The sequence below is a fragment of the Nycticebus coucang genome, chromosome 1, assembly GCF_027406575.1.
Source record: "Nycticebus coucang isolate mNycCou1 chromosome 1, mNycCou1.pri, whole genome shotgun sequence".
NCBI lineage: Eukaryota > Metazoa > Chordata > Mammalia > Primates > Lorisidae > Nycticebus > Nycticebus coucang.
The window spans coordinates 97080159-97095878 of NC_069780.1; the positions used below are offsets into that span (position 1 = coordinate 97080159).

Sequence of the window (15720 nt, forward strand, 5' to 3'; positions counted from 1 at the left end):
TCTGCCGTTGTACAGGAATTCAAACCCATTGGTACCGCGCACAACAGAAGGGCCCAGCCTTTTGTTGCAGCAGCAAACATTGATGACAAAAGACAGGTAGTGAGCGCTTCTTATAACTCACCCATTGGGCTCTATTCTACTAGCAATATCCAAGACGCCCTGCACGGACAGCTCCGGGGTCTCCTCCCTAGTTCGCCTCAAAAGTAAGTATTGGACTCTCTGTCCTGGCCACCATGATCATCTGGTTTCTTTTCCTTTCAAAAGTCCAGCTCTTGCTGTTTCATTTTACATTCTTGAAGGCATTCTCAAATCTTTATTCTAAAAGGCCAGCTAATTATTCTGGGGTCCAATCAGCCAGTTCCTGAATGTTTAATGAATAGATTGTTGAAAAGAAGAGATTGTCCTGGTTGCTTCACTGCCCTTCTCAGTTATGAGGATATTTTGGTGGTAAATAATCCTCTCTGTGCAATTAGCATTACTTTAATTTTATTGTTTTAAAAATGTGTCTTCCACTGAGGGACCTTTTAACCCTTTGTTTTTTGCAGGATGTGAACTACTTTGAACACAAGCATAATATTCGGCCCAAACCTTTCGTAATCCCAGGCCGAAGCAGGTTATAAGCGCTGAGATTGTGAAGTTTGGAGCGCATGGCTTCTTTATTTTTTTTCTTCATTTTTTAATTTGTATATATTCTTGGGGGTACAAGTGCAATTTTGCTACATTGATTCTTGCATTGTGGTGAAGTCATTTCCAATGTGCCTCCATCACTAGAGCTGTGTATTTTGTACCCACCATGTAACCTCCCATCACCCAGCTGCATGCTTTGTTAATCAAGACTTACTAATCCACCCAGAAAAGTAACTTTTGAGATGTGTGGAGAGGCTCTTCATTATGAAGCTTATTTCAAAAGCAAAACACAACAAACTCACCTAGCAGAGAACAGCAGCCAAATAACCTCCATTTCCAAGAGTAAATATTGATGAGATTCCACAGCTGTGAAATTTTATACCATCACCACGTATATTTATAGCTAATACACCTGTTGCACTGAGGATTCCACTGAGAGCACAGTGACCTTTGAGTCAGGCAATGGCAGGAAAGCCCTGCCAGTAGGAACAGAAATGGCACACATGTGGAAGCTGGTGTTGCCTTCCTGTGTCTGAAGGACTCCAGGCAGCCCACCTCAGAACCTGTTTCTCATGCACCTTCAAATTCCACTGATGCTAGCTCATAAATAAATATGAAGTTGCATTCTTATGGATCCTTGCAAAGGAATAAAGGACATATAGAAAGGTACTTTTGCACTTCAGTGGAGATAGCTATACAGTAAGAGCTTGGAGGGAGGAGAGTGTATTGGACAGGACTGAAAAAATTGAAATAGTAATGAACATTCTCATCTATCAGTGAGAGAAATTGATCATCTTCAAAAGTTCCTTTTTGATCATCTCCTCTAGAAATTGAGCTCCAGCCTGAATGCCCTCTATTGCCATATTCTGCCTCAGGAAAACTTAAATCCATCCCCTTGAGCTCAGCTAAGTCAGTTAAACCCAGAGGCTAGATTGATCCTTCTGGAGCACTGAATAATGATTTGCATCAGATGTCCCAAATTGGTGGCCCGTAGATGGATTCAATTCATGGACTTTTTTTTGAGACAGAGTCCCATTCTGTCACCCTGGATAGAGTGCTGTGGCATCCTAGCTTACAGCAACCTCAAACTCCTGGGCTCAAGAGAGCCTCCTGCTTCAGCCTCCCGAGTACCTGGGACTACAGGCACCTGCCACCATGACTGGCCAATTTTTCTATTTTTAGTAGAGATGGGGCCTCACTCTTACTCTGGCTGGTCTTGAACTCCTGACCTCAGGAGATCCACCAGCCTTGGCCTCTCAGAGTGGTAAGACTACAGGCCAAATTTTAAACTGTTAATATTCCTGGGGTTTTATGACTAGTTATGTTTTTTTCATTATTCATCATAATTGCACCTGATCTTAGCCAAAAGGCTGAGAAGAAATTTATTTCATCATAATTGAAAGATTTTAAAAGCCTGATGTTTTATATGCAAATGTAAAATTTTGAAGGCTAAAGTTATAATTGAAAATATATACAAGGCTGGGCATGGTGGCTCATGCCTGTAATCCTAGCATTCTGGGAGGCAGAGGATTGCTTGAGGTCAGGAGTTTGAGTCCAGCCTGAGCAAGAGTAAGACCCTATGTCTGACTAAAAATAGAGAAACTGAGCCAAGAGGAGCACTTGAGCCCAATAGTTGGAGGTTGCTATGAAGTATGATGACACCATGACACTTTATCCAGGGTGACAGCTTTAGACTCTGTCTTAAAAAAAAAAAGGGGGGCAGTGCCTATGGCTCAAAGGAGTAGGGTGCTGGCCCCATATGCTGGAGGTGGCAGGCCCAGCCCCAGCCAAAAACTGCAAAAAAAAAAAAAAAAGGAGAAGTAAACAAATAAAAATATATCCATAGTATTTTAGATTCAAATAATAAAATACAATCCTGTGAGTGGATTTTCAACATGTCTCTTCCAGAAGTGAGTCCCAAAAAGTCTGTACACAAAGTGGGGAAATTAATTCTCTGTCAAATGACCTGTCTGGGCATATTCTCAACTTGTCAGATGGTCTCACCATGTAAGCCAACCTCAGCGAATCTCATTAGCAGGAGGTCATCAGGAACAGATCTCGGTGACCTGTCATAGTATCCACAGGGACTGGAGTCCATGGAAACCATTTTACTTAAAGTATCAGTTCAAGAGATTGTTTCAAATTGTCCCAGAAATTCATAAAAGGTCATTCCTGTTTTCTGATGGTTTATTCCGTTTCATGACCCCTAAATGGAATGATAAAGGAACTAGGAAATAGAAGACAACAATCTTTGCAAGCTTAACTAAAATTATATACACAAGAATTATATACACAAGAATACTAATTGCAAATATTGTATGCCATAGGGTATATCCATTAAGTTCCAAATGGATGAGAGGGGTCAGAGCAGTTATGGGTACTTGTTGGGTAGGTTCGCTGTCTTAAGCCCAAAGACTCCTAAGATTTAACTCAGTGTGATATATCCCTAAACTACGATTTCATAAGCTTCATAACACTTGAGCCAAATCACTACAGGCCCAACTAAACTGCACTGCCACTGAAAATTTGCTTCTATCCTCTTACCTGCTGAGGTCAATTTAAGTGCCAGGATAGCGCTGAGCCTGCAAAAACGGTGACGAGTCCTCCTGACGTTTTGGTATTCCATCTGACTAGCATACAGAGTTCTAAACAGGTTCTCAACAGCTAGGAAGTGAAGGAGCAAGCTCATTTTTACCTGCCTGGTTCAGGCTGTGTAGGTAGTTACACCAAGTAACATGAAACAAACCAACAAACAAAAATTTAAATCCATTTAGTGACATGTGTTGTTCAGACTAATGAGGCTGCAACCTTGATGAAGTAAAAAAAAAAAAAAAAATCGCTGCCCAATATCCTTTGTTTGGAGGCTGAACTTAGCATTAATAACTCTAGAGATTAAATGCAAATACTGGGCCATGCTCAGACCTGAGCGAAACACACCATATGAATGCATTCTCTGTTTTTGAGTTCACAGCGACACTACCGGGCATGATATGTGTGCAGGTTAACACTAACATTTCATTTTGTTTGGTTTTAAATGATTATGCTTTTTAAAAAAATCTCTTGGGTAGTCTATGTTCTCATCAAATGCATCTTTCATGCACAAGAAAAATGATGTTTTAGTCACCTGCATGTCTATTTTCACTGACCTTCCACCACGGTTCATGAGAATGTAACATTTCCCTAGGTCCTAAAATTTGCATGACTGGTTTTTCTAATGTTTTAATAATAATAAGTCTCTGCAACTTGTCTTTAAAAGGAAATGAGAAATATGCATGGAAATGTTCTTAAATTTTACATGAAATGTCTACGTATAAATTAAAGATGTCCTACTCCTAGATGGCACCCAAAGTGTCCAAGGCCACTGATTTGCCTTCTAATCATTCATTTCAAGGTGACAGCATTTATTGGCTATTTTGAGGGCCTGTTTTAAACCACTGAACAATTTTTTTAAATGTGTTTTTCACGGGTGGCACCTGTGGCTCAGTGAGTAGGGCACCAGCCCCATATACCAAAGGTGGCGGGTTCAAACCCAGCCCCGGCCAAACTGCAACAAAAAAATAGCCGGGCGTTGTGACAGGTGCCTGTAGTCCCAGCTGCTTGGGAGGCTGAGGCAGGAGAATTGCCTAGGCCTAAGAGCTGGAGGTTGCTGTGAACTGTGATGCCACGGCACTCTACCGAGGGCAATAAAGTGAGACTCTGTCTCTACAAAAAAAAAAAAAAAAGTGTTTTTCACAAAATGAAAGAGGAAAAAATTAGAAAATATTGAAATAGTAACAATAAATTATATATAAAATAGCCTTAAGATGTCATCTTTACCATGTAACCTACACATTGCCATTGACTATTTAATTAGAGTTGAGTTTCATTACTGAAACACACTTCTGATTTTGAAATGCACTGCCAAAATATTTGGTTGGATCTTTGTGCTCCATATTCTGGTACCATTTGTGAAGAATCATTAATACTTTAATTTCACAAACTGCACTTCAGAATTGTAAAAGTATGTCCAGCCCATGTAATAATTTCCCTCCATCATTTGCCTATGATATTGTCAGGTTTCGAGTTTTACATTATATGGCCTATTTTTTAAAAGGGAGGGCAGCTGCAGCTTTTCTGCTCCTGTTGGATATAATAACAAGGTTTGCTACACGTGGACCTCAACATGGGTATGGCCTGGAAGAACAGAGCCAAAAAATGCAGTATCACCTGGACCCTTTAATTTTATTAAACTTCTTTTCAGTGATGACTTTTTCCACGTCTTGTCTTTTTAAGAATGAACTCTAGCCAGAAATCAACATTGCATTTTAGTTTGATAGAATTCACTTCTCACGGTTTATGTTCTACCCCTTTTAACCTCTCTGCACTTGTTCTCTGTTCTTCTGTCTGGATTCTCTGGTTCTCGTGCCACCTCTGTGTGACGTGGTCATTAACACAGTGGATGCAACACTCCCTCCGGTATTGACTGTGGCAGTGGACGTAGCACTCCTTCTTCTCTCAGTACTGTTAGTACCATTTGCCCAGGTGACTTGAAAGTTGCTGCTAAGATGGCCCCTAACATTCCTTTGGAAATGGAACTTCCTGGTGTGAAGATTGTTCATGCCCAGTTTAATACACCAATGCAGTTGTATTCAGATGACAATATTATGGAAACACTTCAGGGTCAGGTGTCAACAGCACTAGGGGAAACTCCCCCAATGAGGTAATATGAGTGTTTTTGAACCATGGGTGTATTAACTAAACACGTGGGCAGTGTCAGCTTTACTGGTGTCTTTTAATGTTGTCTTAATCAAAAGAAGCCTGTGTGGAATGCTTTTTAAAGATACAAAAGATTTGTTGCAATTATCTAGGCCTGAAGATACAAGTGATTTGAGGAATTATCTAAGTAGAGCTTTATGTGCCAGAGTGTAATAAAATGATATCGTAAGGATGAAATATATATGTCTGTCTCTTGAAAGCTACGATGCGTTTTATAAATGTCTGCTTTAATACTTCAAAGTGATATATTAATATAACATAGTACATTCTGTCTTATAGTATAGTTTTTCCAGTGGGGGTAAAAAAATTGGAAAGGGTAGCTGGGCATTGTGGCGGGCGCCTGTAGTCCCAGCTACTTGGGAAGCTGAGGCAAGAGAATCACTTAAGTCCAAGAGTTGGAGGTTGCTGTGAGCTGTGATGCTACAGCACTCTACTGAGGGCAACACAGTGAGACTCTGTCTCAAAAAAAAAAAATTGGAAAGGGGTGAGAGGTTTAGAGGAATTTTAGAAGAGATACTTATTCTCTATTCTGATAGCAGCTTGTGGAGAGGTAATTATTTCTCCATGTAAAATGTTTATCATGGCCGGGCGCGGTGGCTCATACCTATAATCCTAGTACTCTGAGAGGCCGAGAAGGGGGCATGGTGGCAGGCGTCGAAAGTCCCAGCCACTCAGAAGACTGAGGCAAGAGAATCACTTGAGCCCAAGAGTTTGAGATTGCTGTGAGCTGTGATACTATAGCACTCTACCCAGGGTGACAAAGTGAGACTCTGTCTCAAAAAAAAGAAAAAATTATAAGATTTTCATCATGTATAAATGTTTGTAAGTGAATTCTCTCAGGCTATAAATGTAGACATTTAACTTTTATTATCTCTTTTCACTAATTTCCTCTTTGTTAGGACTATTTGTTCAAAGTACTTTTGCCATCAAGCTTTTTTGTTTAAAAGGATTTACTCTAAGATAGAATCTTACTACTTCTGTCACTATCACGGAATCATGTTTTCTAAATTATGGTATCATTATGCTTAAGAGTACTATGTAATAACATCCCAAAGATGTCTCTTGGGAATGAAAAAACCCGAGCTAATAATAGCATAACATATCTCAAAGCCATTTTGCAGAGAATTTTAGATGAGATGATCATTTTCAAATATGATAATAAAGATAGGTATAGATAGTGACTGTCGTTTCTAGGTAATGTAATTACCGCATTTTGTGTGTGAAATGCTATCCTGTGGATAATCACACCTATATTTTGACCCAAACGTTCAGGAAAACACCCCTTGAGGAAGAGGCTGGCTTTTGGCCGGGAGAGACGCATGCAGGGAAGGCTGGCGCTCTCTTGGTGGATGTGCAGATTGCACTGTCCTCCCATAGCTGCCTGTTCTGTGAAGGCTGCCCATTCTTCCCTCTCTCTGGGGAACCCTTCCCTCCCTGCCACACCCGGGGCCAGACTGAGGTGGTCACACATGTGGCTAGCAGGGCAGGAACTTCTGAGACCACTTAGCCTCTGGGCAGCCAGGCGGGCCCCTGGGGCCTACACGGGGCTACTGGTGTCCTCTGATGGCTGGTCCACCTCGCCAGCCCTGCCACCACCCCTTCCCCTATCATGGCACTCAGCGGAGGCCCCTCTGGCCTGGTCCCTCTTGATTCCGAATCCTCCCAGACTAGAACCCCAAGTACCTGCAGGCCCAGGTGGGAGGGTATGGAGGTCCCAGGTGGTCTAGCTGGGCTCCCTAGCTCCTGAGCTGTACTACCCATGAATAATGAGCATCCATACTTTTCCCTCAAAAATTTAGGCCAAAAAGTATGCATTATCCATGGCAAAATACAGTAAAGTGACATAAGATAATCAAGTATTTTGTCTCTGAATAGTATTATAATGGAACTTCTTTATCGTTCATCATGACTATATTTGTAGAAAGCACATTACTGTGAATGAATTTTAATGTGACCATTTTAGAAATACAGCACAGACATGAAAATGTCCACAATTACAGGTTTTCAAACACTGAGAAGTTGAATTTCTTCAATTTACAAGTAAAATGGTACTTTTGTTATTTCCAGAGGTTAACAAAATAAATTAACCTAAAAACAAAATTAAACCATGTACTTGTAGTTTAATATCAAAAGTGAATCTGAGGCTGGGAGCAGTGTCTCACACCTGTAATCCCAGCACTACGGGAGGCCAAAGTGGGTGGATCCCTTGAGCTTGAGACCCAGGCTGAGCAAGAACAAGTCTGTATTAAAAATAGAAAAACTAGCCGGACATGATGGTGGGCACCTGTAGTCCCAGCTCTTGAGCCCAGGAATTTGAGGTTGCTGTGAGCACGGCTGAGGACATGGCACTCTACCTAGAGTGATAGAGTGAGACTGTCTCAAAAAAAAAAAAAAAAAGAGAGAAAACAACTGAATGTGAATTTTATTAACAACTCTATGCCTGAGAATAATCAAACAGGGCTCACTCCTGCACCTCTTATCATGTGTATTTTGTCTTTTTTCTTATAAAAGTTAATTTTGTTCACGCCTATCATTCTGTACCCATTAGGCACAAGTCTTATTTTTCAAAATTCCTGTTTTCTAGCAATCATCTTTTAGTTTTCCTCCAAAAGTTTTGCCAAATGGAGAAGTGCTGATGTCACTCCCAGGTTTACTGGTGACCTTTACAAGTTAGCCCATGTGAATTTACATGGCCTTTGTAATTATAATACAGACTTGGTTGAAAGTGCTAGCTAGCTCTCTGTTAGAGAGTTGCTGTACCTAGAGTGACTGCTGCTTGCTGGTACCTGAGGTATCGGGTGCCCTGACCACGATTTGCCGGCTGCGCGTGTGTTTCAGTGAATCCACAGCCTCGGTGCCCCCCCAGTCAGATGTGTACCGGATGCTTCATGACAGTCGGGATGAACCTTCTCAGCCTCGCCAGTCTGGTTCCTTCAGGGTGCTCCAGGAATTGGTGAATGATGGCCCAGGTGAGACATTATTGATAGGCCCTAGGAAGGGAAAGAGAGGGAGGGTGGAAAAAATAATGGGAATGAATGACATCCTGATTTTCATCAGTAACCAGATGAACCTTTAGCTCAGAAGGATTTGAGTGAGGCTAGGCCAGGTGGTTCATGCCTATAATCCCAGTACTCTGGGAGTTCGAGGCCAGAGGAAGGCTGAGGCAAAAGGTTTGCTTGAACCCAGGAATCTGAGGTTGCTGTGAGCTATGATGCCATCACACTCTAGCTTGGGTGACAGTGAGACTGTTTTAAAAAAAATTTAGTGGTCTCCAGACATAGGGAAGCCAACAGTCTCCAGCAGGCAATACAAATTGATACAACTTTTTTTGAAGGATGATTTGGTACCATCTTTCAAACACAAAAAAACAAGAAATAGGCCTCAGTAAAACAATTGTAGAATTTTTTTCCTTCAGGTTAATACCATCATGTGTGCAAAGAAAGCATACATAAAGCATGGGTGCGTTTCTTTTGGTAATGGTAAAAGACTGGAAATAACTTGTATGTCTACTGACACATGGAATAAAGAGAATAGGTTCAGTAAATATGGTAAAGTACAAGTAGAGGACATGGAAGATTTAAGGAGAAGAGAGTAAGATGGTCTGTGTTTGCTGAACTGTGATGATCACATGAAAAGAGAGATATAGTCGGTCACCCTTTCTATAAATAAATGTGAGTGTGTGTATTTGTTAAAAAAAAAAAGGGGGGGGGGCGGTGCCTGTGGCTCAGTCGGTAAGGCGCCGGCCCCATATGCCGAGGGTGGCGGGTTCACACCCCGCCCCGGCCAAACTGCAACCAAAAAATAGCCGGGCGTTGTGGCGGGCGCCTGTAGTCCCAGCTACTCGGGAGGCTGAGGCAAGAGAATCGCTTAAGCCCAGGAGTTGGTGGTTGCTGTGAGCTGTGTGAGGCCACGGCACTCTACCGAGGGCCATAAAGTGAGACTCTGTCTCTACAAAATAAAAAATAAAAAAAAAAAAGTGGCCCGGCGTGGTGGCTCACGCCTGTAGTCCCAGCGCTGTGGGGGGGGCCGAGGCAGGTGGATTGTCTGAACACAGAGGTTCAAGACCAGTATGAGCAGCAGTGAGCCAGAGTAAGACCCTGTCTCTACTAACAACATCAAAAACAGCCAGCACCGCCAGAGGAAGAAGAAAATGAGCAAAAAAAGAGTACTTCAAACAAAGAAGAATGAACAAGCAAACTGAAATTAAAAATAAAAATAAATTAAAAAAAAAAAGTCCTTAGGTTAAAGTGTACACTTTAAAATAGAATCAAAGCCACAGGCTATAGCCAGCTGTTCCCTAGCCCTGACTGGAAAACACTTTTGTTTTTCAGATGACCGCCCTGCTGGGACCCGGAGCGTGAGAGCTCCTGTTACAAAAGCCCATGGAGGCGCGGGGGGAGCTCAGAAGATGCCTTTCTGCGACAGATGCGGGAGTGGCATCGTGTAAGTTTCATGTTTAACGCTGGAATTATCACAAATCTTGGTGACAGCTCTTCGTTTTTTGTACTTTAAGACTTTGAGGCTCGGTGCCCATAGCACAGTGGTTACGGCGCCAGCCACATATACCGAGGGTGGTGGGTTCGAACCAGCCCAGGCCAGCTAAACAACTGCAACCAACAACAACAAAGAAAAAAAATAGCCAGGCGTTGTGGCAGGTGCCTGTAGTCCCAAGCTACTTGGGAGGCTGAAGCAAAAGAATCACTTAAGTCCAAGAGTTTGAGGTTGCTGTGAGATGTGACGCCATGGCACTCTACCAAGGGCGACATAGTGAGACTCTGTCTCAAAAAAAAAAAAAAAAGAGTTTATATAGAAAATGAAATTATGAAAAACTTAAGTTTTTATTCATCTGCATGAAATATAAGGCCCCCAACATTTAGCCTATTGTGATAAGCATTCCTTCAACATAGCTCCAAATTGCCATTTAATGTTAATCAGCAATCTTGACTTATAATTTCAGATATACTCTTATGGGAAAAAAATTGCCCCAAAAGTATATTTAAAAATCATTTCCAAGAACGATCTCACTTTTAAAAAGCCCTGCTTCTGGACAGGGGTGGTGGCTGACACCTGTAATCCAAACACTTTGGGAGGCTGAGGCAGGTGGATTGCTTGAGCTCAGGACTTTGAGACCAGGCTGAACAAGAGGGAGACCCATCTCTATCAAAAATAGAAAAATGAGCCAAGCATTGTGGTGGGCACCTGTAGTCCCAGCTACTCGTGAGGCTGAGGAAGGAGGATCACTTAAGCCCAGGAGTTTGAGGTTGCTGTGAGTTATAATGCTATGGCACTCTACCTAGGGCAACAAAATTAGACTCTGTCTCCAAAAAGTCTCCCCAAAACCTGCCTGTTAATGTACGATCGTTGAACACTTCTCTTTCTGGATAAATCCAGTGAAACAAATACAGGGGTCATAAGCTCGTTAATTAAAACACATGATCTTTACCCAATTACTTGGTTGCACAAATGTTGAGATATAATTTCAAAAAATGCAGTCAGCTTTCATTGCAAGAGACGTTGTATTTGTTTATTTTTTATTTTCTATTTTTTTAAACAGTCTTACTCTGTTGCCCCAGGCTAGAGTGCTCTGGCATCTTTATAGCTCACAGCACCCTCAAACTCTTGGGCTCAAGCCATCCTCCAGCCTCAGCCTCCCAAGTAGCTGGGACTATAGGCGACCACAACCGTGCCAGGCTCATTTTTCTATTTTTAGTAGAGATGGGGTCTCACCTTTAATCAGGCTGGTCTTGAACTCCTGAGCTCAAGCAATCCACCTGCCTCAGTCTCCCAGAGTGCTGGTATTCCAAGTGTGAGGCACTGCACCCAGCCTGAAACTTTAAATTGCTACACTTGCTAGTTCAAATCTTCAAGTCAACTGAGATTATTCTAATGTCTTTACTGCATGTGTCCCATGTGGCCGCTTCTTCCATCCCTACCATCAGCTCCCACACTGGGGCCCCTTCTCTCCTATTACCCAGCAGACATCCCATGAGTGCAGGGGGGTGGGGGGCACTTCTTGGGGCAAAAGGAGGAATATAGGACCGAAAGGACATAGCACGGCAGGGAGCTCTTGAGCACAAAGACCTCAATAAGATACAGAATATGTGATGTCACCAAAAGCAATTACTGTGCCTAGAATAGAGTGCATGCTCTTGACAATAGAAGCAAGCCCGCCCACACCATGGGAATTCTAACTCTGCTGTTTGGTCTGTTTTCACTGTGGCCCAGAGAGCAGAGAAAGCAATCAGAGGGACCCATGGCTGGGTAGACAGCAGCCTTCAGCAGAACCGGCCTCCTTTGCAGAGGTGTTTGTCTTAATCTGTGTCACCTCTCCCTTTTTGCAAGAAAGGATGGGGGAAGATCACAAAGTAGGCTCCCCCAAGTTTGTCATAAACTACAGGCTTGAAAATCTGAAACATAGTCACACATCAAAATCAGAGAGCAAAGTGATGGTTTGTTACGGCTGTGATGGCACTCTGTGATGAGTGCGTGCTGACACAGCCACCCACTTCCTGACTGTGCAGCAGGCAACCGCTGCTCCATCTGGATTGTTCTCTCCCTTTGTATTCACTGACCCTTTCTCTGTGGCCTTTTCAATAGAGCTCCTTTTTCCCAACAGTGGTGCAGTGGTGAAGGCACGGGACAAGTACCGCCATCCTGAGTGCTTCGTGTGTGCTGACTGTGGCCTCAACCTCAAGCAGAAAGGCTACTTCTTTGTGGAGGGGGAGCTGTACTGTGAGACCCACGCAAGAGCCCGCACGAGGCCCCCCGAGGGCTATGACACAGTCACCCTGTACCCCAAAGCTTAGGCTCTGCGGGCCTGGCAGGGACACACACACCCACCCATGCATACTGGCATGAGAAGAATTTCATGGCTTGGGGCAGAGGATCTCACAGACTGTCAACTCCAAATCCAAAGCTGGGGCTTTTAGATGTTTTATTTCATTGTATGTCGAGAAAAGAAATGGTTGCCAGATGCCAGCTACATGACAAAAACATACATTTAGCTATGTTCTGCAACTCTTTTTATCTTTGGGGCTAGTTATCATGACACTTAAGGCAATAACTTGTATGTTATACTCCACAATTTACATGGCCAACGAACATGTACTCATGGAAACATCAAGATGTCTGGGCAAGTCTAATTGTCTTTCCTTGGCAAGTTGATTCCACCATTGTGGTAAATACCAAATAACAATCTTAGATTCTAACATAATCCCTAGTTGTCTGTAACTGTTTGAACTATGACAGTGCATGTCAGGAGAAATTTCTTTACTTCATATTTAAACAATTATGCCACTGGATATAACAGACATAATAAACACAGAAAACGTTTTTAAAATACCTAATGGAGTGGTAGTCCATGAATTCAGATAACATCAACATTGCAAGGAGAGGGTCTAATCATATTTTGAGGTGTATGCTAACAACTCAAATATTTTAAGAAAAATATTACTCTATCATTTCCAAATTGCTGCTGCTAGGTAGGAGGGGCATTTAAATCTGCTATTTAGTCAGTTGTGGTGGCTCACACCTATAATTCCAGCACTCTGGATTTCTTGAGCTCAGGAGGTCTAGACAAGCCTGAGCAAGAAAGAGCAAGACCCCATCTAAAACTGAAAAACTAGCCAGGCATTGTGGCAGGTGCCTATAGTCCCAGCTACTTGGGAGGCTGAGGCAAGAGGATCACCTGAGCCCAAGAGATCAATGTGAGCTATGATGACACCATGGCACTCTAGGCTGGGTGACAAGAATGAGATTCAGTCTCAAAAACAAACAAACAAACAAAAAAACCCCAAAAAACCCTGCTATTTAAAGGTAATTCAGTCTCTTTGAAATTAAAACACTTTATTCTGCGTTGACAGAGTGTCTTTCGATTTAAATGTCTTTTAAAGATAGATATGTGGTCAAATTGAAGGTTTAATTCCATCATTCGTTTCTCCTTGTTCAGTGGCTCCTTCCTAAGATGACATCTCCCAAAGTGGCCAATGTAGGAGCCTCTTAAGGAAGTCAGGGCTGCTGGTGTCTTGGGGCTCTGTTTGTATCCACTGCTAAAATCCATGGTTTCACGTGTGGTCAGTTTTCTTGACATAGCTGGGGCCAGGCAATAGCCCCACTGCCACTCCCACCTGTAAAACTCTTAGCTTGGACTTGGCTGGAGCCGTGGACTCTCTGCATCAAAGAAGCACAAGTCACTCCACCTGGCCCCAGCCCAGGCAGTCCTGGACCCAGGCAAACTATCTCCCAAAGACTGGCCCTGAGGCACTGGGCTTCAACTTCCTCATGAATGAAATAAGAAAGTTACACTGGCTGATCTCTGAGATCTCCACTAGCTCAAACATTCAATAATTTGTTCTTGACATTGTCTCCATCAGTTTCAATTGGCCACTCCATTTAGTGAGGTCATGATGTTGAGGTGGCCAGCTTCGGCTGGGTGCAGTGGCTCATGCCCATAATCCCAGCACTATGGGAGGCCAAGGCAGGAGGTTCCCTTGATCCTAGGAGTTTGAGACCAGCCTGAGCAAGAGCAAGACTCTGTCTCTACAAAAGATAAAAAAAAAAAAAAACTAACCAAGTGTGGTGGTGGGTAGTTCCAGCTACCTGGGAGCCTGAGGCAGGAGGATTGCTTCAGTCTAAGAGTTTGAGGTTACTATGAGCCATACGATGCCAGGGCCCTCTACCCAGGGCCAGGGTGACAGAGTGAGACTTTGTCCCCTCCTCTCCCCATCCCCCCAAAAAACCTGGCCAGCTTCCTGGTTCATTTATTCCGTAGTCACAGATATTGCCCTGACTCAGGGGTTATGGCTTACAATAGAAGTCAACCAAAGAACACGTATTTATTATTGCAAATGTATTAGCTCCATCAGAAGGACACACTGATTGTATGTTTATATAGCAAGGGAAACGCTATTATTATTGATGTGAAACAAAGTGGCCTGAGGCAGCGCAACTCCATAGGTGTTTAAAAAGCAGAAAGCAGCTTAGTATCAGGAAGAAAGGGACTTCTATATTGAGTTGATTACAGACTCCTCCATCTAAAGAGGCTACAGGGACTACTGCCTCTGAGCTACTCTATGTGTAAATACCTACTCACCCTTCGGAAACTTCACAGAGTAGTGATCTGAGCTAAGAGCCTTGTCACAGAGAAAACACATTCCCCGAGGCTTCCACCTCTATCAACTCTACAAAACTGCCAAACCTTCACCTGTTCAAAGACACCATTAGTCCTTGGTCTTCTTCTTAGTCCAAGTCATCCTTATTACTCTATTTTACTACCTCATCTCTCAAGTTCTTTCCAGTTTATTTTTTTCACTTAATCTTTCTTCCTTGCTGACTATTGATTGCAACCTGCAAATATGCTAAAGCCCTTTACCCCATCTTAAAATATCTTACCTTGACACCTGTTGCCTCTCCCTGGCTATTTCTTTCTTTCTTTCTTTTTTTTTTTTTTTTTGCAGTTTTTGGCTGGGGCTGGTTTTGAACCCGCCACCTCTGGCATATAGGGCTGGTGCCCTACTCCTTTGAGCCACAGGTGCCACCTTCCCTGGCTATTTCTTTATGTTGATCCCTTGAGTTCACAAACTGCTCAGGATTAGACCAGGTCTGTCCTCTCAGTATGCCCACCACACCTTTACATAAATCTCCTTAAAAGCAGCAATTTCCTAAGAGCCAGAGCTGGAGTCTATACACAGGGAATTGTGGAGTTTGTTCTCTTAACATAGATGAAATCACATTAATGCTAACAGAAAAGACAATTTAAAGAAGGCTGGGTGCAAAAGTGCTTCTGTTTGAATCAAACCTTTGAGCTGTGGAAGAAAGGTCTGCTACCCACCCACTGTGTTCTAAGTCACTAATACATGTGTGTAGCCCTCCATGATCAAAATGCACGCTATAGTACAGCCACCCAAATCTGCTACACTCAAAGGGTGGTCTGGTCACTTTTTCATGTTGCTATAGAATTTCATCTATGATTTAATGATAGCCTTGTGATCTCAGGTTTAGAAAAAGATCTTATGAAGCTAAAAACAAAAAACAAAGTATTTTAAAATACCCAGAAGTATTTTAGCCTGCTAGTGAGTTGCTGAGAATAGATGATTAGCTTGTTTTTGTGTTCTTGAATTTATTCCTGATTCCTGAATCTGCAGTTGTTAGTCAACAGCTTCGATTCCCTAAGAGGAGCTACTGTTCGAAGGTTTTGAAAGATTGTGACATAGATTTTCTTTGAATCAGTAGTTAAGATTTTAATGTCATCTTTTGGCAATAAACTTCACAAACAAACAAAAAAAGTGTTAGAATTTTCAGGGCATTTGGTAGGCTATGTGTCCAGAAAAAGCATATCTC

The 15720-nt window shown here is 42.6% G+C and overlaps 1 protein-coding gene across 3 annotated transcripts in view; it reads left to right on the plus strand.

Moving 5' to 3' along the window:
* Nucleotides 1–12723, plus strand: part of PDLIM3 (PDZ and LIM domain 3) — a 31585-nt gene extending 18862 nt beyond the window's left edge. The window contains exons 4-8 of one of the 3 annotated variants that reach the window (XM_053584350.1): nt 546–613; nt 5063–5326; nt 8221–8351; nt 9714–9825; nt 11999–12723. In XM_053584350.1, coding sequence (XP_053440325.1) covers nt 546–613; nt 5063–5326; nt 8221–8351; nt 9714–9825; nt 11999–12188 — 765 coding nt within the window. In that variant the 3' untranslated portion in view covers nt 12189–12723. Of the gene's footprint in view, nt 1–15; nt 204–545; nt 614–5062; nt 5327–8220; nt 8352–9713; nt 9826–11998 lie in introns of all 3 variants that reach the window. The other 2 variants (XM_053584361.1, XM_053584371.1) reach the window with 2 other exon arrangements.
* Nucleotides 12724–15720: the final 2997 nt, after the last annotated feature.